Here is a 25,408-nt window from a genome sequence, read left to right as displayed (position 1 = left end):
TTGGTGTATTATTTGATACTTTACTATTTTTTGTGAGAGAGCTTTGTTTTTTAATTGTGCTCAGAAATACTGATTTTTTAAACAAAATAATTAAGCATAATATGTTATTCCTTTTCAAAAGAATTACAACCAAATATGAGAGCCAGTGGTAAACCAATTTCTATTTTGTAATGGGTTTCGTCGAATTCTTTTGACTTTCACTTTTATCAAGCATCGGTTCTATGGTGTAATGGTTAGCACTCTGGACTTTGAATCCAGCGATCCGAGTTCAAGTCTCGGTAGAACCTGATTATTTTCTTGGTCATGCCTTTTTTAAAACAAAATAATGAAGTGTGATGTTGTTCTTTTTCAAAAGAGTTACAACCAATTATCGCCAGTGGTAAACCAAATTCTATTTCGTAACGCGTCTCGAATTCTGTTTACTTCTGCTTTGGTTGTCAAGCATGTAATGGTTAGCACTCTGGACTTTGAATCCAGTGATCCGAGTTCAAGTCTCGGTAAAAAAACCTGATATTTTGTTGAAGTACAACCAAATATGAGCGCCAGTAGGTTTTAAGGGTTTGTAAGCACGCGACTATCTAACAAACTAGTGAATACTTAAACCCAAATTCAAGTCTCTAATGTTTTAAATAAAACGTTTCTTCTTTCTTACGTGCATTTGCTTAGTTTAAAATACAATCCAATGTCTTGGACGATAACGATCGACGATACATAGATAAGCATGCATTTCTTACATAAAATAAAAGACTTTAGAAACGTTTTCGTTCTATTATGGAATACTTATTTATGCTGTCTTTGATAAAAATAATATTTTAAAAAATCCAATCAAATGACGTCATGACCAATAAAGCAACATGAAGAAGATTCCGGGTTTAAAAATCCCGGTTTCAAATATAGTTCAAATGTGAATAACCATACAATAGGTCATTATTGGACATAATGTGTCATTGGACTCTATAGAAACATGTATGTTCTGAACAATTTGACACTAAAAATAATTTCATATGTACAATATTTTCAAAGTTATGCGATTTTATGTAGTGCAAAGTTCAAAGGTCAATAATGTTAGAATCGGCCATTTTTTGCAAAAACATGCCATTAGACTAAATATAAATATGTAGTTTCTGAACAGTTTGAGACATATTGTGTGTCTCTCAGATTAGTGGTTGCTAAGATATGATAAATCAAGGTCAAAGGTCAATAGTGTTAGAATCCGCCATTTTTTGCAAAAAACATGCCATTAGACTGGATATAAATGTGTAGTTTCTGAACAATTTAAGCCCTAATTTGTATATCTCCGATTAGTGGTTGCTGAGATATGATCAATCAAGGTCAAAGGTCAATAATGTTAGAAATAGCACTTCCATTCATTTTTGGACAAACTTTTTCAATAAAGTGAATATAAAAACATATATTCTAACGATTTTGACACCAAAATTAAGTATCTGTGACTAGCGGTTTCCAAGATACAGAGTACGTTATTAAAAATGGCGGCCATTTTTAATTATGTAAATTAGGCTACTTCCCGTTGTCGAAAAATGTCCTAACGTTGATAAATGTGTTCAGTAGGGTCTAAAGAACACATTTCATCAAAAAAACCTTTTCTTGCAATTTGTGTGAGTTAAAAGTCTAAATCCCATGGACTATATTGCTCTTACTAATCATGACTTCATTGGATTGGACGTGTGAAAATATCATTTTATTAAAGGAAGCATAGATGGTTCCTAAATAGTTCTAGAATAAACACTTTTTAGATTTCTTTTGTTTTATGTATGAACAATGCATATTTGTTTATTTATCGTCGATCGTTATCGTCCTAGTGTAAATGGGCCTTAACAAAAACAGTCTCAGTAGAACCTGATATTTTGTTGAATTATAACCAATATGAGCACCAGTGGTAAGGTTTTGAGGGTTTGTAAGAATGCGACTATCTAACTAGAGACTAGTTCAACCCAATTCTAGTCTCCGATGTTTTAACTAAACCGTTTCTTTTTTCTTACGTGCTTTGCTTAGTTTTAAATTCAATTCAACAAAAACAGGTAAGTAGATCACCAGTTTAAGCACAGCGCGCAGTTTTTGCTCTCTGAATGAGAAAGGCCCATTGTCTATAGAATCGCCATAGCAATAACGCGCAAATTACGCTCGCGTAGACAATGCATTGTGACGTTTATTCTATATCTAAGGTAACCGTAGAATAAACGGACGCCATTTCTGTTTGATATTTCTCACAGAAAACTTATTTAAAAAAAGCTCTTAAATTATTTGAATATTATCGATATATTTTTAATATCATACTAAGAAATATGATCGGAAGTAACAAGAAAAAGATCAAGAACATCTTTAATGGTACAACTACTTCAAAAGGTAGTGAACAATATCTTAAATTGCAAATTTTATTATACAATTTTTGTAGCCACCACTGAATTAATTTCCAACATCATCGGTTCAAACGTACCGTGCCACTAGACACCCGCCCGCACTAAAACACCCCTCGCCCAGAGCCCCCATATCCCCGCCCTCCAAAATTTACATTGGCATATGTTGTACATACTGTATGTAACGTAGGCCTAGGCTAGGCCTATACCCACAACAATGTGTATCAATTGTTAATATTCGAGGCCTAGGCCTAGGCCAGGCCTATCAATTTTCAAAATTGTGATTTACATCATTGGCAATCATTGTTTTTATTGACATTGAATATCCATGCAAGTTTGGGTTTCAGTCTAATTCATATACATTGAAATTGTAATTAGCCTGACCTACCTAAAAACTATAGGCCTAGCCTAGTCTTAAACATTTATAAAAAATTGATATATTGACATGTGACAGATTCTGGAGAGTTCCGTGATGTTCCTTCAACGGATAATGGAAAATCACATTATAATAATGCCCTCAGAAAGAAGCGAAAATGGCGAAACTTAAAGCCATTAACATCAGCCATAAGCCACAAAGGTCCAATCAAAATCAAGCGACCATGGCGGGAAATCAACATTACCAATGATGAACTGAGAAGTTCAACAACTAAACTGAAGGTGAGTGGTTTTTAACATGCATTCAATTTTATACAAAGATTGTACAGTCGACAAACAGTAAGAATGTTTCCCAAATGTGGAACATTATTTTAACATAAGGTTATATACTGTAAAAAGTATTATTTCCATTGTAATTCTTAAAGCTTTTATGTCTTATTAGTTAATTTATTTAAAGGTTATTTTAGTAATACATAGAAAATACAATTGAAAAAACAGGGAAAATAGAAAAAAAAATGTTTTTATTGTAGAAAAATGAATCTATAAGTCATGTTGTTGAAGAAACATTAAAGATGTACCGCGCAGCTTACAATATTGACCACTTTCCACAACTTTCTGACAGTAAGTTACAGTAAAGTCTTTATAATGTAAACTGTATTTGTGTATAACAATATTATAAATTTTGTTTTCATTGCTTGTACAATATACTACTGTACATTAGTCATAACTTTGATGGCGTCTTACAATGAAATTTTTATTTCTTTTTAAATCATGGCAATTTAGGATATTTTGTTTGGCAGCTACAATCTAATCTCGTCTCTCATGTGTAACTAACTTGTTGTACGACCAAAATGTCATTAAAAAAAATTGTTTATTTTAGGTATCCATGAGGAGAAGCCGAGTTTTGTCTACATTGACGGAAGTGATAACAATTTATGTGCATCCACTCGTTCGCCAGCTAAGAGTCTTTATGATGGTAACAATTTAAATGTAAAAAAAGATATAATAATTACAAATATAGTTCATCGTACTTTTTATTACAGATCTTTATCGCCGCTCTCTCGAGCTTCGCGTTGCAAGAAACGCTACGATAGAACCGTCCACTCCATCCAGAAGTCGAGGAAATGTTTTAAGACTAACTCACCGTACTGGAGCTGGCTGAGACATCATGTGGCTGGTACCAAACCAAACAGAAAGTCCATACGTACGTTGATGAGAGTATTAAAGACATTGCTAAATTGAATGCCAAAAGAATGGCTGGTAAGTATGCATCTCCTCACTGCAAGTCGGAAACTCAAGAAGTAGGTATAAACATTGGTAACATTGATTTGCTCTGTAATGAAAACCGTCTTAGACATTCAACAGTTTCTAGTATCCATACCAGGAGATCCAAACGGGTATGTTTCAGCACTCATGACACACCAGAGCTACCACCATCAGTTGATGAAATGCTTGATGCTGATCGGATTTGCAAGAGAAGGTTGCCACTGCGTAAGATGTCCAATGTAATCTGCAGTACCATCATGATACCAACACTCCTGTATAGCAGCTCAACTAGGCAATCTAAACGAGTGTGTTTTAACATTCACGACACACCAGAGCTACTATCAGTTGATGAAATGCTAGATGCTGATCGGAGTTGCAGGAGAAAGTTGCCACTGCGTAAGATGTCTAATGTAATCTGCAGTACCATCATGATACCAACACTCTTGTATAGCAGCTCTAGGCAATCTAAACGGGTGTGTTTTAACATTCACGACGACACACCAGAGCTGCCATCAATTGATGAAATGCTTGACACGCTGATCGGAGATGCCAAAGAAAAGTGCCACTGCGTAGCAAAGGTGAGAGAGCTGTAATACCATCAATACCAACGATCATACATAGCTCTATTCGACATGATGGTACCATTGCGTAAGTATACGTTTAATCAGTAAGTCTACGTGTTTAGTTAAGGTGCAATATCAGTGGCTAATTGAACTACGGAAGAATTTTAAACTTAACATAACGAACATAAATATAAGAAGGATATTTATTCACTATAGATCTAAATCCATTGGCAGACATTAAGCCATGTAATTCACTAGGTATTAAAGGCGTATCGTGTAAGGGTGGTATACACGCGCGTGTAGGTCTTAAATTTATTGAAAACCATGGCAACCAAACCCTGAAATACACTTTTATTTATACAGTACACGAGGAAACCTACCACCTCTTGATATACGTATATACATGCGAATAGGCCACTGTGCTGATAGAATATACTTTTAGATTATGGATTACTAATAATCGCATAATATTTATTGTTTTTTCTGGTGTTGTTCTTTTACTTACTGAAACATTCTTTTTTTTAAACTACAGTATTATTAAAATGATCACATTTTAAATTGCAAAAGTAGGCTTAACAGTTCTTTTCAAATATTATTTCACTAATCTGGCCAATTTGGAAAGAAAACAAAATTTCCAGTCTGAAGTCGGAGATGCTACCTCATCGTGGTAGACTGGTGTCAACATCATTGGTATCAATAAAAATGATACCAAGGATGGCTAACAGCATCACGCTTAACCCATCCCAATGAAGAGACTCGCGTTTCCTATGCTAGCTTGCAAAAACAGAATTTATATTTGAACTTTCTTGTAGAAAGCCGCTAATAAAACTATTAACATTTAGGGTTAGGTGGCAATTTCAAATAACGCAATGTAATTTCAACTCAAATTAATCTGTTACGCATACCTTTATTAAAAATGTAAAAGATAATTTAAACGTTATTAAAATTGAGCAAAGATTTCCTTGCGCATTTCCAAATAACACATTTTCTTGATGTTGATTTCTTGATTTTTAAAAGAAAGTTAAATGATTTGCACATTTGTAGAATTTCTCTTGCACATTTTACCTCAAAACTGATCGTTTTTACATTTAACGGCGTGATTTTTGCACATTTAATTACGAATGTTTACATATTTTCACAGTTTAGGGTTCCATGTTTACAATGTGGTTTTGCACAAATTTGAATTGAATGATGGTCAAATCAATCCTTCCTCTATTGGTCAATGTTTTTTACGAATGTGGGTAGGTTATACATTTTTATTTTCTGTTTGCCAAAGTTTTATTTCGTGTGTTGTAACTTGTGTATGTGTTTTTGGCGCCCAGAACCTGTTGAGGGCAGTATATTCTATTAAATTTTTACTCCTTCCTCGCGTTGTTTTATCCTACAAAAGCATACAAAAAAAACTGTTAAAATGTCTCTCCGTTCCGATCGTATGACTGAACTTAGTGCATATAGAGATCAACATTTTAAGGTAATATAACTTCTTACTATCGTTAAGATTTTTTAGCAATACTGGACTCAATTTAAATATGAGAAATAAGCTAGGCTAGGCCTAGGTAGGCCCCCTAGCTAGCTAGGCTACTTCTATCTACTACTACTACTACTAGCCTCGGCCCTAGCCCTAGTTAGAATCCGGGACGATTCGGCCCTGAGACGATTCGGCCCATTTTTGGTGGGACGAATCGGAAAAACCCTACTTTGAGGGCCGAAACTTCTCACTTTAGCCCAAATCCATATTCATTTTTTTTGGTATTTATCAAGTTTTTAAAGAAAGGGATTTAACAATCCGTATTTTATAATTATTAATATTATTAATAAATATTGAAAATGTTGATAGCCGAGGGCCAGGCCCCTATAAAATAAATTACTAAAAAAACGTAATTTTATATTCAATTTCTTACTTCGAAAACTTTGTTTTCCGTGCATTCGTCAAGCGACCAATAGAATAGTTACACTACATACAGTACCAGGATGTGTCTAGCTAGTACAAAACAGTAATAATGATGCACATGTTTAGTCTAAAATGTTTCAAAATGCATGTTAAAAGCATGGGCTTGCATATATTAATACATGTTTATACTTCGTAGAATTTCTCATTTAAAAATAAATATTGTCCTACTTTTTTTCTGTACAGGGTACATTAAATGACCAAGAACATCGACTAAGTAAAAGTACCACATTATATGTTGGAAACTTATCATTCTACACAACCGAAGAACAAATCTATGAACTCTTTTCAAAATGCGGTGATATCAAGCGCATCATTATGGGGCTAGACAAAATAAACAAGACACCTTGTGGTTTTTGTTTTCTTGAGTATCCTTTAAAGCTCAGATACAGGCATGAATTTTAAATATAATATCTGGTTAATTGTACATAAATCAAATATTTGTAACAGAAATCAAAATGAAAAAACATGAATTTCCCTTAATATGGTCAAATACAAAATTTGGCAAAATTCTGCTATAAAAACCAGGAAGACCTTTTTTCAGTAGTTAGGTATTTTAACCTAATGTAATAACATGTCTGGTGACTCCCTAGAAGGTGAAAAAAAATGGTGGATATACGGTGGATAATTTTTCCTATAGCATGAAAATAAAAATGTTGAAAGTTGAATAAAAATACCAGAAATGTAAAATTCAAGTTATTTTACCTATATTTAGTCAACTGATAACATTTTTTACCACACCGTTTATTTTTCATAGCTTTTAAAATGCCTCTCTATTTTTACAAAATTTGTGTACAAAAGGATAGAGATTTTACTGTGTAATTTGAACTATCCCCCCACTGATAAGAAAGTGTTTATTTTCAACAAGCTCGTTTAACTCAAATAAAATCCCAAAAATTATGAAACATACTGTATCGATAATTATTGGAATGTATGATCAATAGAAATTTTTTGACTGCACCTGGCCTTTAAGTTTTAACAATTAATAACAATGTGTATTAATTGTCAATCTCACTTAAAGTTGAAGTTGAAGTCCACATGAAATAGATGTAATTGTGCATGTATTTGAATATTAAACAATTGCAAAAGATAATACTGTAAGTACATTACTGTAGGCTAAATCAGCAGCACCTCAAACCACTGTGACAGTGAGGATACATACATATACTTTCTATACAGTACATTTTTTACAGATTTAATTGATGAGGTAATTTAGCCTTTTATTATTTTTTTTTTAGTATGTCAATCAAAAAAAATGTTACATTACAATCTATATTATTAAATAATAATACCAAATTTTGGTATTCATTGCTTTTAACTTTATCATTGACATTGCTGCTTTTTAAAATTAATTTATATTTGTTCTTTATATCAATGGACATAGTGTAGAGTTTATAATTGTAATAAATATAGATTAGTCATAACAAACATAAATTCAATTTTTTTTATTGCTGCAAGTGCCATTAAGGGCTAATATCTGCTTAAACATTACATCATACAAACATAAACATATTTACATTTAAAATTGTTGTAATCATTCAACCTTAACATGCGACCGTCAGATATTACACACGGATACACGCAGAGAACGCACTTCGCTATGTAAATGGTACACGTTTAGATGACAGAATTGTTAGAACAGATTGGGATGCAGGGTTTGTTGAAGGTAGACAATATGGTAGAGGCAAAAGTGGAGGACAGGTAAGTGTATTATTAAACTTTGTTATATAATACACAGATTATGTACAGACCACTGTATCTGATAGAAAGGTTGTACTGTAGGCCAGTGAAAATTGTGTTTGTAGGATGTGATCGCTCACTGGGGAGAATCTGTGTCTGATAAAATCCGTCTTTGTTTAACAGGTCATAAGAAATAATATTGATTCTATATATTTTGTTTTTCGCTTACCTTATCGTTTTTGAAAATTAGCCTTTATACAGATGACATTAGTAAATTCAATCTAGCAGTGAGTTCTTTGTATAATAATGATCTTGTAGTTTACCTAGGTCAGGGGTCAATGTCTGACTGTCTAAAATATTTCAAAATGCATGTCAATTTCAACCTAAATTACGATCCTTTTGTACGTATAAAAATTCCTTCTGTATAGAGAATTATACGTTATTATATAAAAGAAATAAAAGATGTCAGTTTAGCAAGCTAAGAGTAAGTGCGCATGCTCTCGAAATCGAGAGAGGTCGCTACACAATCCCCAAAACAGATGCAAACAATAGATTGTGTACTCTTTGTAAAGGCGGCGATATTGAAGATGAGATCCACTTCATGCTATATTGCCCCATTTATGATGACATCAGAACGGCATTATTCTCGGATCTAGATTTTAATGTAAACTTAAAAAATATGTCACAAAATGATAAGTTTATATTTATTATGGGTGCAAATGATCCCGATATCATCAAGCCAGTGATGAAGTATGTATGTTCGGCGTTTGAAAGGCGCTCGACTATTCAGGCCTCCACCTGATACTGAGCGACCTTTATGCAACATTGAATGCTTTTATTATTGCTTTTTCTTTTATATATTTGTTTTTTTTTTGTTGTTTTTTTTTGTTTTGTTAATGTTGTTGTTAATCATACCTTGATGTTAAGGTGAATGTTAATAAAATTTTGAATTTGAATCTTTGTTAAAAGCATGGGCTTGCATATTATTATTAATGTTTTGAGGTTTCATGACAATCAGTCTGGTACTACTGTACAAAGATATTGTCATATAGGATAATTAAAGACACCTTCCCTATGTTTTTTAGATCTATTTTAAGATCACAAACTATATTTAATCTGAAAAGAATACTATATGGTCCTATTGCGATAACTTTTTTCGTCTTTAAATGGTTAAAAATGTGAAAAATAGGTCGATTCTAATAATTATAGCGGCCCGCTATAAATCCCAAAATGCATTGCGCGCGGATTTATATTTCTGTTTTTCTTCTGTAAAAACCAACCACTTTTTGATCGATCGTGAGGCCAAAACAAATGGAAGACTCCTAACTTTTCAGCGAAAATACCGGGTTTTTCCCAATTTGTATCAACGAAGTCTGGCAAAAATAGAAAGACAATTAATGCAGCAACTATACCGTACGTCAGGCTAGATATATAGCTAGTGTACGATGTTCGTACATTACCGATGTTGACCAGCTAGGCCTACAAAACTAAGCCTAGCTAGGCTACTGTAGGCCTAAAGACCGCCCACAAGAGGTCAGTCGCCGCGAGCTACCTAGATAGTGCATTGTTTCTCACTTTTTATCATAATTTACCATAAAACGTACATTTAAAGACAAGGAATGACCTGGTTTAATGTTTTTACAGTAATATGTATTATTTTTACAAAACGTCACAAATTGTAGGGAAGGTGTCTTTAACATTATCCAGTTAAAACATTCAATTTACATGTTTGCCTATGGATGCACAACTGTGTGTGTGTGTGCCACCAATTTACAGTAAAAGTGTAATCTCCAAATAAATTGATTAGAATAGATTTGTTTCTTTATTATAATCACTTTGGGGAAATTTCTACTGTTACTATCGTGTTAACTCAAGCAAAAAATTATCACTCGGTACCTCAATATACCGGTAGTTTTATCAGTAATTTACCTATACCCAGTATCTGACTGTTGGCGCTTGTATACTTACACATAACATTTTTAGGCGCCTGACTTTTTCAGATACATGTAGGCTGTACTTGTCTTTGATAACATGTTTCTTCATTTCTTCTACAGGTACGGGATGAGTACAGAACAGAGTTTGATCCAGGCAGAGGTGGATTCAGTAAAATGGGAAACAAAAACTCTCAAGAACAATCTTTCAGAAGATAGTCTAATTTGGCGTGGATTTTCATGCTTACTACTACACTGCTGTTAATGTTGATACAGGAGGGGATTGTGGTGGGTGGGGAGGGGAGGAGTTGGAGTTGGCTTGTTCTTTGCAGACATTTTTCACTGTGCAGATTCGAACATAAACAGCACAGTTATCAGCATTTGTGTGCTATCAAATATACTGATTCATTTAATTTCAATATGCTGTTGGAATACAGTGCAGTACATTGGATGGAGGCATGCCATAAAAAAAAATAAAATTGACAATTAGAGCTAACTGTAGATTATTATTTTTTGGTGTAAAAGAAGGCCATCAAGTATTAAATTAACTTTAGATAGAAGCCTCTCCTTTGTGACACCTTTTTAGGGAACCTCTATAAGGGGACAATATCATGTGATACTGACAAGGGGAAGTATAATATATATTATAACATATTATGAACAACCCCTATGGGACTTAAGGGGACACTTTCTTCATGCCACAGCCCCAGTATTATATATGTTGTGGTAATTCAATATTTCTTTATTAATTGTTTCTATTGCCTATAAAATACAAAAGTATTTTTAAAGAATTGTACATTTTTGATTTGTTCGTATTTTATTGTTGAATAAAAAAAAAAGGCATTAAGTACTATTTTGTAGTGTAGTTAATTTATTGATTGGTTTTAACCTTAATACTGTATGTTATTATTCATCATTTGTGTACTCTATATCTTCCATTGTTGCAGTAGGCTTGTTTGTCAATCTGTTGCCAATTGAACTTCTGCTAGTAACATACAGGGTGTCACGAAACCTAAGACCACGAAAGCTCAGACCCCCTAAGACCTAAGATCACGAAAGCTAAGACCCAACACCTAAGATTAAAAATATTTATCTTTCGCACCTGCCTTGTATTTTAACTCCCAACATTTATTCTGAATACCACACCTTAGAATTGGCACTTTCATGAAAAAGAATCACATAAAAAGTAACAAATACATTTTTAAATTGATGATTTTACAGACGTTTTTCTCGCACACAAAATGACTAGCCTACAGTACAGTAGGCCTACCCCATGGGCCATGTTCAATGTTTTTGTTTCTATGGAACGTCAAAAGATCAAAAATTATATAGAGGGCTGAAAACTCTGTGGAGTCCATCTACAGTGTGGATGGAACAATGTAAAATTAAAATTGTAATGATAATAGTATAATCATGCAAGTACGAAGAAATAAATACTGGCAAATAAATTTTAATTTAAAAATCATGATAAGTTTTTTTGTTTCGTTTTCTTTCTGTTTTTATACTTGTACTATTATTGTTGCTCTTTTGGCGCTCCATAGAAACAAAAACATTGAGCATGGGGAGCTCGAGGGGTTACATTAGTATTACAGTATACAAAGAAACACATCTGTAAAATCATCAATTTAAAGGATTTATTTATTTGTTATTATGTGTTTCTCCTTCTGAAAGTACTTATAAGTCCTAATTTTAAAGTGTGGTGTTCAGGATAAAGTTAGTCAACAAATTTGGAGTCAAAATACAAGAAAGGCAGGTGCGTAAGAAAAACATCCTCTGAACCAACACAATGGAGTAAATATATACCAACAAACAACCTGTCAAGTTTGTTTGTTGTAAGAAAAAATATACATTTACTCAACGGGCAAAAATAATGTGAGTTTATCTATGTTTTGCGGTAGTATTAAATTATATTTATGGTAATAAATGAAACCCACTGTGTTTAAAATTATGTATGGATAAACAAGTATTGTTTTTAAGCTGTAGTATATCTTAGTATTTGTAATCTTAGGTGTTGGGTCTTAGCTTTCGTGGTCTTAGGTCTTAGGGGGTCTGAGCTTTCGTGGTCTTAGGTTTCGTGACACCCGTAACATACATTTATGATAGTAAATCAAGGCTTAACTCGTAGGCCTAGTAGTTATGAGTTTACTTCAGTGCCCCTGTCCTTTTGCTCATCTGTTTTGTTTAATTTTCTCAGAATATTTGGAAATAAATAAAGGTACAGTGTTTACAGTACATGCGTACTCGTTTCTCGATGTTTTTCCCTTTTGGCGTTCCATACACAACCGCAGACATTTTTCGCTAACTTCGCACACAAAGCAGAAGGGGGGTAGAGAGAGGTACAAAAACAATGAATTCTGAGGGTGAATTGGACTTGAGTGGAGCCGAACGAGGGGTTTGGTTAGTAAAGGTGTGTGTGGTTTCATATACTACTAGAGTGCAGGCATATGTATGAGTAATGACTCCTAAGTAAGTAGACTAGTAATCTCATAGCTAGCTAAGCTAGGCGTCTAGCCATCTACCCCGTCACTCTAAAGAGAGAAGACCAGCACCCGTCCGTGGCATGGATGAATAGAAGGAGAGCGTAATACTAGCCTAGGAGGCCTAAAATAGGTAGAGGAAGAGAGGAAATATTATTGTAGGCTACTGTATATTATTTTGTAAATTGAATAAACTGGTATTTAATTAACCTAGGCCTTATTGATATTCTGTTTTGTTCAGTCGCATACCATTTCTGATATGAAAACTCTTCTTAATTAATATTAATAATTAAATGAACTCTAGGCCTATAAATAAGTATATACATCTAGAGAGCTCGCCTCCCTACTATCTATCCTATTTATTTAGTATTAGTTAGGTCAGGTACCTGTCCTGTAGCATGGAGGTATCAATTAGTAAATTATTAATTACATACTCCGTGGTTTAATAGTACAGTAATTGTAACACTAACACAGTAATTTGCAACACTATTTTTTTTTTTAACTATAATTTAGGTACCAAAATATTTATCTGAACAATGGGAAAAAGTAGGAGAAAGTGGAATTGTTGGAAAACTTCGAATTGGAAAGTAATAAAGAAACTTTATTTGTAGTTAGTACAAAGTAGTATTAAGTACACTGTCACTACAGTACAGACAGTACCTACAGGTGCGTTTTCACATGATGACTATTTATATTCATTTATTTATCAGGAAAATGGGTAAAGCTGCAGTATCATTTGCATTAGATGCTGATCTTGCCAAGAAGAAGAAAAGTCCAGGGGATTTAGATGCCCCAGTTGACCATAACTTTCAATTGTCCAGTACAGGACAACAAATGCTGAATGTTTTCTCAGAGGCAACTTCAAGTGGTAATAATAAAAAAAATAAATTAATACAAAATTATACAGTGGATCGGATTGAGGGAGATTGAGTGAGTTAGTTGTGATGACTGACGAGTATGCTAAAGAAGGAGCTGCTACAATACAATCCCGGAGTAAAGAGTCTTTTAAACCTGTACTGGCACGGTTCCGGTCCAGCGCTGGCAAATCCAATCGAATGTCAATGTTTTATGTTCACCCGGCTATGCGCATATCGATTGGCGCATAGCCATGTGGAGCGTTCAATTGGCCGAACGGAAAAGGTGTGACAAACCCTTGAGGGTGTTTTGTAGGGTTTTTCAACAAAAACTCTTACACAGTATATCCTGATTGTGAATATGCCTAGCTAATTTTAGGCAAATCCTACCTATAAAATACAAATTTCATTTACTAGATGAGACTTAAATTGGTCATCTTCAGTAGGAATAAGAACCTATGTAAAGTGTATCAATCTTGCAATAGGCCTTTTTTAACGAAACTGAAGACATCTTTGATCGATGACAAACAATGCTATTCAATATTTTAAAAGTTGTAAACTTAAAGGAAATGATTCTATTTAACATGCACCTCTTTTTATAGGGAAAGTGGCAATAGAAGGAAAAGTTGTTCAAAAGGGAGAGTGCAGACCAGTTGTAACAGAAGGTTATATGCGACTTAAAAAGTAAATATGCAGATGTTTCCATTGTAAGAAATTAAGCCATGGGATAATAATAATAATAAACAATATTTATATAGCGCCTAATGAATCACTGACCCCTCTAGGTGCTTTACATTAGACCCTAACTAATGGTAATGAACTATCCCCCGCCGGACACCATCCCGATATTTCTGAGTCAAGGTTTCGGGGCCAGAATTAAGAATAAAGAGTAAATAAAGCATGCACTAACTTAAAGACCCCTTCCCTGCAATTTTGGACGTTTTTTGGAAAATAATACATATATATCACTTTAAAAACATTAAACCATGTCATTCCTTGTCTTAAATATACGTTTTATGGTAAATTATGATAAAAAGTGAGAAACAATGCACTACCTAAGTAGCTCGCGGCGATCGACCTCTCGTGGACGGTCTTAGGCCTAGCCTAGCTAGGCTTAGTTTTGTAGGCCTAGCTGGTAAACATCGATAACGTACGAACATCGTACGCTAGCTATATACCTAGCCTGACGTTGTATAGTTGCTGCATTAATTGTCTTTCTATTTTTGCCAGACTCCGTTGATACAAATTGGGGAAAACCCGGTATTTTCGCTGAAAAGTTAGGAGTCTTCCATTTGTTTTGGCTTCACGATCGTTCGAAAAGTGGGCGAATTACAGGTGAAAAACAAAAATATCAATCCGCGCGCAATGCATTTTGGGATTTATAGCGAGCCGCTATAATTATTAGAATCGATTTATTTTTCACATTTTTAACCGTTTAAAGACGAAAAAAGTTATCGCAATAGGACCATATAGTATTATTTTTACATTAAATATAGTTTGTGATCTTAAATTAGATCTAAAAAACGTAGGGAATGGGGCTTTAACTAGGGTTAAACTATCCCCTGCCGGACACCATCCCGGTATTTCTGAGTCAAGGTTTCGGGGCCAGAATTAAGAATAGAGAGTAAATGAAGCATGCACTAACTTAACTAGGGTTAAACTATCCCCTGCCGGACACCATCCCGGTATTTCTGAGTAAAGGTTTCGGGGAAGGAATGAATGAATGAATAAGTTAGTTAATACCAGATGAGAACAGATGGGCTTTCAGTCGTGATTTAAAAATACTGACTGAATGAGTAAGTTTCACAAAGTGTGGAAGTTTATTCCATAAAGAAGGTGCTATTGCTGCAAAAGACCTTCTACCATAAGCAGTGGATGATTTTGGTAATGTTAGAAGAAATTGATCACCAGACCTTAAAGAGCGCGACGGGATGTATTCAGATATGAGCTCGCGAATATAATCAGGGGCAAGCCCATGTAACGCTTTGTAAGTGATCAGCGAGATTTTAAACGTTATTGTCTGTCTTACACACTGGCAGCCAGTGAAGCTCTTTCAACACCGGTGTAATACTGTGCCGCTTTTTAGTCAAAGTGATCATCCTTGCAGCAGTGTTTTGAACTAGCTGGAGTTTTGCAATCTCATAGTCCGGTAAGCCACATAAAAGACTGTTACAACAGTCAAGACGCGAGCTGACAAACGCGTGAATGAGCTTTTTAGCAGATTTCAGCTTTGCCTCGTTGATATAACCTTTCATCATTCATCTCGTGCCATTATTTGTACCATTGCACTCATAAACATTCATTGTATACTGTACCATCCATTTCTTGACTTCATAGATGCAAGATTCAAGTTGTGAAGTAGCACTATCTATTTGCAAAGGATTAAACATATACAGTTGTGTATCATCCGCATACACCATCAGATCAACTCCATCATAAGAACTAACAATATCTTCTAAGGGTGATATATAAAGCGTGAAACACAGAGGGCCCAGTACAGACCCCTGTGGAACACCATCCAATAACGGAGACGGATTCGGTGTTGACTCTTTATTAGCAACGGATTGAGTGCGGTTGAGCATGTATGATTGAAACCACTTGAGAACTGTGCCATCGACTCCATACTTATTTGATAGTCTCTTCAGTAGTATTTTGTGGTTTATGGTGTCAAATGCTGCAGTTAGGTCAAGTAACACTAGTACTGCTTCACTGTGTACATCAACAGCGCAAAGTAAATCATTAGCGACACGAATCAGAGAGTTTCAGAGTAGAATGGTGTTTACGATAGGCTGATTGCCTCTTGCCGTGCAGGTCATTTGTTACAAGATGTTTAGTTAACTGAGCGGCAACACATCTCTCAAGTAATTTTGAGATGAAAGATAGATTGGAGATTGGACGGTAATTCTTCAATATTTCTGGGTCTGATGAGGGTTTCTTAATAAGTGGTGTCAAACGGATGGCAAAGACCTGATGGGTCAGACGGTAGATGGGCAGTAATTTACCTGGATGCTGGGTTAGGTTGGAGCTGAGGTGAAAAAATTTGAGGCACTACATGGTGGATCAGATGTTGTAAAGTTTACTCTCCTCTATCAAGATTACATGTTATCTACTTTTATTGGTGTTAACAGATAGATCACAACTTAAATTGGTACTTTTTCTTTTAGACAACAAATGCAAAATGCTTCTAAGCCTGGTCGAACAGTGGTTCAGGTTACTAGAGTGGGGAATAGATACAAACCAGTGTCGGACCATGCAAGTAATGTAAGTTAACAAGGTGAAATCTATATATCAAAATGTAAATTGCAACAACTGCAATACAACCCCTATGGGACACATTCAGGGTCCAAACCATTGTCCCCTAATAAGTGTTGCCCCCTGAACAGTGGTTAGTCATATTATTTCTCTCATTCGTTCCACAAACAAGTGTCTCATTAGTAGGGATATCCCCTGAACAGGGTTGTTCCAAAGTACTACTGTAATTCCCTGTCCACTAAGCTGTAAATAAGTACTTGGTTAAAAATACTAGGGAGGAAAATGTGGCGTGGAAAGGACTGGCAACCCTACCATATTATGCTGAGGCTAGTGCAATGAGCTCCTCACAGCTCATTATTTTTTATTAAGAATGAACATGGGACTCATCTCAAATTCAAATTCAAATATTCTTTATTCATCCTCAATCATGAAAATATACAACAACAACATCTCTACCTTTTATTATTAAAGTTAATGTCATGACTGATGTTTGTTTTTTCTTTTGAACAATTTTTTTTTCGTACGCATCCAACAGTGAGTAACTCGCCAATTACAGGATGGATAAACCAGGGAGTTGTAAAATAAATTATTTTACAACTCCCTGGATAAACTATTTTTAACAAAGTCTTGAGGCTTAGTGGAGTTACAACCCTGGTATTACTGTAGGTCAGAATTGAACCCTGGACCTTGAGTTTGGAGGGCAAGAAAGGTAACCACTACACTACACCTCCACTTTCCTAATACAGATTCATTTTTTTTTTTTCTTAGAAAGAATATGAAGCTCGCAAAAAAGAACAAGGAAAGAGATCCAGAGCTGATAAAGATTATGTTTTAGAAAAACTGTATCAAGCATTTGAAAAACATCAGTATTACCAACTAAAAGATTTAGTCAAGCTGACTAATCAGCCTGTTGTAAGTACTGTATATCACATTTATTATTTTATTTTTAATTTAAAATACTGCAATTACGTAACAGTGCCATTAAATGATACTACCATCAAATAACACTGCCATCAAACTGACATGATTTATTGCTGCCATCAAATAACACTGCCACTGAGTAACACTGTCATCGAATAATACTACCATCAAATAACACTGACATCAAATAATACTACCATTAAATACTGTCATCAAGTAACACTGGTTTTGAGTAACAATGCCATCAAATAACACTACCATTAAAGGGGGGTTCCGGGTTTAAAATGAATAGTAAACAAGGCCAACAGCCATTAAGTCGCGTGCTACAATGCATAGTGATACCGGACCGACAGACAGACAGACAGACCGACAGACAGACGGACCGACCGACATAGTGAACTATACTGACCGAAATTACTGAACATGTTTAAAAATGTTGAAATGTTTAAAAACATTTATATTTTTTTAATTTACACGTGCGTAGCCTGTCACATTTGACGTGCTCGTATAACGTAATTTCGAGTTGAAAAATATTTCAAGAAAACAGAAATCGGGCAAAAAGTGTGCGCAATAACATTTAACGCGCAGTGCGCGCGCAAAAATCTGCGCACTCATGGCAATTTTGTAAACGCTTAAAATTGCCTGAAACGTACTCTTATTTCATCGAAAATAAATTTTGAAAATTTTAAGCGCGCGTACGCATGCGTTACATGCGCTACGCACGTAATTGTATTGCCATATGATGATTTATGCCCTGAAATTTATGAGTACCAAATTTTATTTAATTGTGATTCATGGTTGTTAAGATATGATTACAAACGTGATTTCGTTAAATCGTGCGTAGACCGCGTAATTTTTTATTGCGCACCGTGAAAACATAACCACATCGATTCCTGGCCATAAGGAATATTCTGTGAAAAATTTACTTAGCTAGATTAAACTGATATCAAGATAAGGTCATAAAGCGATAAAACGCATAGTGATACCGGACCGACAGACAGACAGACAGACCGACCGACCGACTTAGTGAACTATAGAGTCGCTTCCACGCGACTAAAAATGTAAAATATATTTGTTTGTCTCTTGAACGGTAAAAGTTTCAATTTATATAAGCGCCCAGTGAAGCAGAACGAAGGCTGTGAAATGAGGCCAGATTACAAGTGCAGCTACGGCAAAATCACACTGTGGTTACAGAATAGGAAATTCGTGAAATGGTCAATCTTCCGACGACTCGTTATCATTAACCATATCAATTACTTTTGTAAAATTATACTTATCTGATGTAATTTTAGTCGGTCTTCCCATTTATAAAGTCAATTTTCTATGAAAATCCATCAAAACAGTGAAAAATTAGATAAGTTTGCACTTTACGTTTGCCGATTTTTGCACTGACTTAGGGAAAGCCTTCAAAATCAATGAAGCGTAACGTATACATTCCTGCTGAGCGAGGAGAACGAGACGACGATACACGTGCTCTCTCTGCCCGGCCCATGCCTGGCATCGTCACGTGATAAGCAGATACAGTATACAATACCAAACTGGTCGGGTCGAGTATACCCCGTCTATAATCACAACATGAACGATGTACAGTATAGTATTTGATTGAAGGTCGACTCAACCTACCGGAATGGTATAGATAATATAGCTCGAATGAGAGAGTTGGAATATTTGTAAACATAAGTACAGTATTGCTAATTTTAACAAGTGTAGCCTATAGTAAAAGGCCTGGTAGTATCAATTCGCATAGGGTCTACTACACTAGCTAGCTCAATTTTTAACTGGGCCGGATCGGCTAGGCTAGGCTAGGTCTCCTTCCTACTACCGGTCTACTTGCTTGATGCAGTATGCGCTTTTTTGGAGAGTAAACTAGGCCTACTTATTAGACGATCGTGACACCATATACGTGCGGACGGCGATCGGATCTTGTTTTGCCTCAATATTTTTGTAGAACGTTTTAGGTTTAGATTGTTTAGGAGTTTGGTTGATAGGATGGGTTTGGAATCCACTGAGTTTTGTTATTTATGGGCCAATCGTTTAGTAATAGGCTAGCTAGGCCCATGAATGATGGCCCCAACCCAATGTTTTAACGTAGCCATCGTGGCATGGAATCCCTAGTCAGAAATGGCTCTCACCCCGGCATGAATAAAATGATTTAGGCTAGGCCTAGCCTAGTACGTGAAGCCGATATACGATCTGTACTATTACTTCGAGGTATAAAAATAGTATAATTTATGACTCCGTAATCTGTGTACTAAATTTTGTATTTCATTAAATGTCAAATAAATATATGCTACTACTGTTATTATTACACTTTAGGCCTAGCTTAGCAAATCTACAAAAAATGTATTTCACAATGATCGGGTGGTCGTCGTTTGACAGAGGAGAGAGAACACAACGTACAAGCTTGACGTCGCGAGTTGGAATCCACTGATGACGTGATTTTGTGAATATCTCATGAATATTAATGAGCTTCCCTAAGCTGCTGAAAAACAGACTTTCTATGAATTTACCCTAAAATGTATATGAAATTTAATTTTTTTAATTTCTCGTTATTACTTCTTCATTCTGACATGTCTATATTGTTATAATATTTTTTATTTAATAAATAAACGATATTTAAAAGCAATTTTAAACCCAGAATCCCCCTTTAAATAACACTACCATTAAATAACACTACCATCAAATAACACAGCCTTCAAATAATACTACCATCAAATAACACTACCATCAAATAACACTACCATCATATAACACAATCATCAAATAATACTACCATCAAATAACACTACCATAAAACTGCCATAAAATATTGCTGCCATTAAATAACACTGTCGTTAAATAACACTGCTATAGTTTTTTTTAAATACTGTACATCCAAACATAGAGACCTCTATTTAAACAATCTTAGGCATCTGCATCTATTTAAATAATGGTATACCAAGCGTTTTCCAACATGACATATATTGTGCCGATGTGTATTGTGGAAATGCATTTGATAAACAGTAAATTAATGAGATCTAGTATTCATTTGCAACTCAAGGACGTAACGTAACGTAAGTGATTTGACCAATCATATTTGAAGAGTGGCTGGTCATTGATCAACTCGCCTGCGTTGCGTGTATGTCCTGGTCTCTAGTGGGAACCACACTTTTAAATATGGCAATCTATGCACTGGATGTTTTTTGTATACCAAAAAAAAAAGCAAAGCACTTTTAGCTGGAGAATGGAGATCACTCGAAATATTGGTAGATATATAAATTATTTCTGTCTGCATTTTAATTCATTTGATATATAAATAATATGTTCTTTTTTCACAGACGTATCTGAAGGAGATTCTGAAAGAAGTTGCTATTTATAATCTGAAAGCACCACACAAATATATGTGGGAACTTAAACACGAATACAGACATTATGAAAAGGCTGATAGTACATGAACTATTGAGAACAAAATACTAGATTGCCTTCACCTGCGCATGTATGCATGTACATAATAAGAAAGGTTATTAAAGCCAGATTTGGTATTGGAGAGTATGTATGATTCTCTCACTATGCAACAACATAGCGTTTTTGTTTTAATGTTAGTGGTGTGGCATATGATTTACGATCTCAGTCTTTGTACAGCTTAACATTTTTTTACTGTATACCATGAAATACATTTCATGATCGCTTTCATGATCGATCTCTTATGATCGGAAACTAAGAATTATTGAGTGTCGAACTATTGACTGTAGTTTAATAATTTATAGATAGGCGCGGCAAGCCAGTAATGTAATGTACAATTCCAGTTATTTTCCATAACTGGGCTGGCCATGTCCGTTTTTTCTATTTCACCTGTATAATATATGTGGCTTATTTACAACATGATGTTAAGTAAAAACTAAATGGTATGGCATAAAAATGTTATAACAATGCAAAGTGTTATGTACTGTTAGGCTAGCGTTTGTATTTGTTCCTTATACAAATTTATGATATCCCATGTGTACCAACCACATACATGGGGTATAAAAAATGACCGAAATTGTACTGAGAAGGTTTTAAACTAACCTATAATCCTTTCTTGTACCATACTTAAATGATAGCCTGAAAGGAAAAAAAGATCACATACACATATTTTACTTGTGTCTTCATTTCTCTGGTTTTTATTAGAAAATAAACTATTATTAATACTAATGCCTGCTAGATATCAGTGTCTTGTTAAACTTTGTATGTGAACTTTAATATCCGGAAGATTTAAGAAAATCTTGAAGTTTTCCAACAGTTGAATTGCATTGTCCAGGTATACACGCCAACAATGATAGCTAAAGTGACAACAAAGGATAATGAAGAATAGTATCAGTGTAATGATTTCGTAGTGGGGAGGGATTAAGCGCTAATGCTAATAACACAGTTTTGTTTATATCAGTTTTTAGTGTGTGTGCTCAACACCTGCGCGATCGCTCCAAGTGGCGACAGAGAGGGAAGCGGGTTGAACTAGCCGTGAAACCCTCTGGGCCGGCTTATTTAAATTTCTCCAGCAGAAGTGCATTCTATAAAAACCTCTTAGTCTAATTATTAATCATAATGATGTATCTTATGAAAATTGAATCATTAATCCATGTCTTTGTACCCATGTGACTTACTTTGCTTAGTTTTTGCCACACAACATCCCACATCTCCACCTTTCTTAGCGTAGATCATTTCTCCATCTGATCTTAAAAATGTGTATTTATCACCAGCTATTTTCACTCCAGTTGAGTGCAAACCTGCAGGGTTGACAAACGCTTGTACCAGGGCGAGGACTTCATTTTTATTTACCTATAAGGAATTAGATTTTTTTTAAACTTGCAGTTATTGACAAAGCTTATCTTATACAATTGCATAAGCATCGGTAGGTCTACCACAAGAGGTTGGTGTAAACTGTCCAAGGCTAGGTTACGACTTACCTTGAATTTCTTAGATGCAGCCCAAGTGCTTCCATCCAATCCAAAAATTGCTCCTTTTTTAACATTACCTGTTCCAATTAGTTTTTTAACATAATTCGACCAACTCATGATGTTCCCTCCAATTGATAACAACAGTCCTAATCTTAATGTTTTCTTATAAAATTAAACTCTCAGTCTCAGGCCTTATGGAGGTATACCTCCATGCTCTACCTACGTCAATATTTTGTTTCCTATAGCTACTGTTTGTGTTCGTGCGTGCGTGTCCCACAAGCGCGTTTGCGTTTATTCTATGTGCGTGCGGTGGTGCAACAGCAGCAGACCAGCGCGGCCCTTTGTTAAGATTAATTTCATTATTCATGACGTACGTAACGTATATCCGCTCAGTTTTTATTGTGTGTATTTCAGTAGACCCATAATTTTTTAATTCAATTTCGTCCTCAACCACTGGACACGCGACGCGTTAATAACGTTTTAGTCGATGGGGATAACTTTTATTACAAGTGATACTAAAATTATGGCATCCAACAAATCAACATCAAATAAATATAATTTAAAAAGATCATAACAAAAACTACTGGGGCCCTAGTCATTCAAAAATTAGCATGGCTTTAGAGTGGTGGTTAAAAAATAAACTTTCCGAAATGCGATTTTGATGAATTGAAATTTAAACAAATACATGCCTCAATGAGAAACAAGACTGGCCATTGCTCCACCTGTAAGCCCAACTTCTTAGCCGGTGAATTAAAGGATCAAATTGCTTACCCTCTCAGTCTAATATTCACTAGATTATTCAATGATCAGAAGGTCCCTCTATCGTGGAAGGAGGCAATTGTAATACCTATATTTAAAAAAGGCAAAAAGGAGGACCCGGCTAACTACAGACCGGTTAGTTTAACGTCGGTCATAGGGAAAATGATGGAAAGGATTATTAGAGATAAACTCGTAATGTATCTTGAGAGTAATGGTCTTTTGTGCAATGAGCAATTTGGATTCAGACAAGGTAGATCATGTGCATTACAACTACTTGATGTCCTGGAGAGTTGGACTACTAACCTGGATAACCATGATAGCTTTGATTGTGTCTATTACTATAAAAAGGCCTTTGATAGTGTGCCACACCAAAGGCTTCTAGTCCAATTGAAAGGTTTTGGTATTACGGGAAATCTACTAGGTTGGTTCTCAAATTATTTGTCAAAAATAGAACACAACGAGTTAGTGTCAATGGTCAATTATCATCACAGGCTCCAGTATTAAGTGGAATTCCACAGGGTAGCGTTGTGGGCCCAATCTTATTTTCAATCTTCATTAACGATTTACCTGATGTTGTCGCATCTACTATACGTTTATTTGCAGACGACACCAAGTTGTATATAGTGGTCAATAACATTGATGATGCGGATTTATTTCAGAGACATTGACAGTGCTTCCCATTGGTCTAATGTTTGGCAATTGCCATTTAATGACACTAAGTGTAAGGTATTTCATTATGGTCGTGATAATCCCAATTTCTTGTATTCAATGGCTGGTAATTTACTACATGAGGTAAAGCAGGAGAAAGATCTAGGTGTTACCTTTGATCCTAGTTTAATCTTTAATTTGCATGTAGCGGATATTTGTAAAAGAGCTAATAAGAAACTAGGAATGATTTATAGATCTTTTAAATTCTTGAATAAAGATGGATTTTTGAAGCTGTTATAAGTCTATTATTTGTCAGGCCAACGCTTGAATATTGTAACACTGTTTATAATCCTATTAGAAAACGAGATCAGGATGAAATAGAGAAGGTCCAGCAAAGAGCAACAAGATTGATTCCTAGGTACCGTAATATTCCTTATGAACAACGTTTGAGAATTCTTGGTCTTCCTACCATGAGATATCGAAGGCAGAGAGCGGATATTATCCAAGTTTTTAGGATTGTTAAAGGTTTCGATCGTATTTCGATCAACACATTTTTTGAATTTGATCTAGAATCTCGGACCCGTGGACCCCCATATAAACTCAAGTTTAAAAGCTCTCGTCTTAATATTAGGAGGGACTCGTTCTCCAGGAGAGTTATTCTCTTATGGAATGCTCTGCCTGGCTGCGGATGTAGTTTCATGCGCTACGGTGAACTTGTTCAAAGCAAAACTTAACGTCGCATGGTCTAACCACCCGCTGAAGTTTTCACCCTATATAGAATATGATTTTATTGCTAAGAGGGGGCTTTTAAGCACTGAGTGCTTCGCCTCGATCCCGTAGACGAAAAGTGTACGGGAAACAAGTAAACAAGTAAGTAAATTAACTAAGCCCAATGCCTCAATTTGCGCCTCGTACATATTCAAAGAATTTCCAATCGTGTTTGAAACACAATACCATGGTGGTGTTCAATTCAATTCAATTCAAAATTCTTTAATCATCCACACGGGGCAATTCAAATGAAAAGGTCTGGATTAAAATGATCTTATACAAAATATACAAAATATCACAATACACAGTACAATATAACAAGAGTCAAAGTTCAAGAATTTAAGAGTCGGATCGCCACTGGCAAAAAACATAGAAATACACTATAATATCTCTATGCAAAAACGAATTCCTTTTCCGGTTTGTTCTACATGCCGGGCATCGAAAGCGACGTAGAAATCACTGAACAAGGCATGGTTAATATTTTCGCGCCGCTGCTCTGGTTGCCAGACCTCTATGTCCCATGAGGACATATTCATTAATAAGCTGTTTTATAGCGGTAGCTTTATAGTATCTAAGGCCAAGAGTTTTGCTAAAATAAATGGAAACTAGACTATAATGTATAGGTCCCAGCTGCTGGACCAAAAAAACTTCTGGGAAAATAGTCTCGAGTCTCACGGT

General features: G+C 35.2%; 3 protein-coding genes and 1 non-coding gene across 6 annotated transcripts; 3 read left to right on the top strand and 1 right to left on the bottom strand.

Annotated features, from left to right (window-relative positions):
- The first annotated feature begins 215 nt into the window (after positions 1–215).
- Trnaq-uug (transfer RNA glutamine (anticodon UUG)) lies at positions 216–287 on the top strand. The gene has a single exon. It is a non-coding gene; the product is annotated as a tRNA-Gln (tRNA).
- Positions 288–5,920: 5,633 nt separating this feature from the next.
- LOC140049528 (nuclear cap-binding protein subunit 2-like) lies at positions 5,921–10,988 on the top strand. Its single transcript, XM_072094426.1, has 4 exons — positions 5,921–6,050; positions 6,714–6,895; positions 8,090–8,228; positions 10,262–10,988. The coding sequence occupies exons 1-4, from the start codon at positions 5,991–5,993 to the stop codon at positions 10,355–10,357; spliced, it is 477 nt and encodes a 158-aa protein (XP_071950527.1). The 5' UTR covers positions 5,921–5,990; the 3' UTR covers positions 10,358–10,988.
- Positions 10,989–12,428: 1,440 nt separating this feature from the next.
- Positions 12,429–21,861, top strand: LOC140049526 (general transcription factor IIF subunit 2-like). 3 transcript variants are annotated; one of them, XM_072094422.1, is made up of 7 exons: positions 12,429–12,545; positions 13,129–13,202; positions 13,326–13,483; positions 14,072–14,153; positions 16,634–16,730; positions 17,490–17,633; positions 20,960–21,861. In XM_072094422.1, exons 1-7 carry the CDS (start codon positions 12,486–12,488, stop codon positions 21,074–21,076), a joined length of 732 nt encoding a protein of 243 aa, XP_071950523.1. In that variant the 5' UTR covers positions 12,429–12,485; the 3' UTR covers positions 21,077–21,861. The 3 variants fall into 3 exon arrangements, with proteins under 3 accessions (XP_071950523.1, XP_071950525.1, XP_071950524.1); XM_072094423.1 differs by having other exon boundaries at positions 12,497–12,604; XM_072094424.1 differs by lacking the exon at positions 13,129–13,202 and having other exon boundaries at positions 12,478–12,545.
- On the bottom strand, positions 21,765–22,789 carry LOC140049527 (uncharacterized). Its single transcript, XM_072094425.1, has 3 exons — positions 22,565–22,789; positions 22,262–22,436; positions 21,765–21,940 (listed from the first exon to the last, which is right to left on the bottom strand). Exons 1-3 carry the CDS (start codon positions 22,670–22,672, stop codon positions 21,873–21,875), a joined length of 351 nt encoding a protein of 116 aa, XP_071950526.1. The 5' UTR covers positions 22,673–22,789; the 3' UTR covers positions 21,765–21,872.
- Positions 22,790–25,408: the final 2,619 nt, after the last annotated feature.

This window comes from Antedon mediterranea, chromosome 5, assembly GCF_964355755.1.
Source record: "Antedon mediterranea chromosome 5, ecAntMedi1.1, whole genome shotgun sequence".
NCBI lineage: Eukaryota > Metazoa > Echinodermata > Crinoidea > Comatulida > Antedonidae > Antedon > Antedon mediterranea.
Note: the sequence above shows the minus strand (reverse complement) of the source record. Positions and strands in the feature narration are given on the sequence as shown.

What these genes read in the sequence shown, in the direction of transcription:
- LOC140049528 (XM_072094426.1), top strand. Translation starts at nt 5,991, where the DNA reads ATGTCTCTCCGTTCCGATCGTATGACTGAACTTAGTGCATATAGAGAT. An exon ending in ATAGAGATCAACATTTTAAG is followed by an intron (nt 6,051 to 6,713) that starts GTAATATAACTT and finishes TTTTCTGTACAG; the next exon opens with GGTACATTAAATGACCAAGA. An exon ending in GAGGCAAAAGTGGAGGACAG is followed by an intron (nt 8,229 to 10,261) that starts GTAAGTGTATTA and finishes TTTCTTCTACAG; the next exon opens with GTACGGGATGAGTACAGAAC.
- LOC140049526 (XM_072094422.1), top strand. Translation starts at nt 12,486, where the DNA reads ATGAATTCTGAGGGTGAATTGGACTTGAGTGGAGCCGAACGAGGGGTT. An exon ending in CTCAGAGGCAACTTCAAGTG is followed by an intron (nt 13,484 to 14,071) that starts GTAATAATAAAA and finishes CTCTTTTTATAG; the next exon opens with GGAAAGTGGCAATAGAAGGA. An exon ending in GGTTATATGCGACTTAAAAA is followed by an intron (nt 14,154 to 16,633) that starts GTAAATATGCAG and finishes TTTTTCTTTTAG; the next exon opens with ACAACAAATGCAAAATGCTT.
- LOC140049527 (XM_072094425.1), bottom strand. Translation starts at nt 22,672, where the DNA reads ATGAGTTGGTCGAATTATGTTAAAAAACTAATTGGAACAGGTAATGTT. An exon ending in CTGCATCTAAGAAATTCAAG is followed by an intron (nt 22,437 to 22,564) that starts GTAAGTCGTAAC and finishes AATTCCTTATAG; the next exon opens with GTAAATAAAAATGAAGTCCT. An exon ending in TGTGGCAAAAACTAAGCAAA is followed by an intron (nt 21,941 to 22,261) that starts GTAAGTCACATG and finishes TTGTCACTTTAG; the next exon opens with CTATCATTGTTGGCGTGTAT.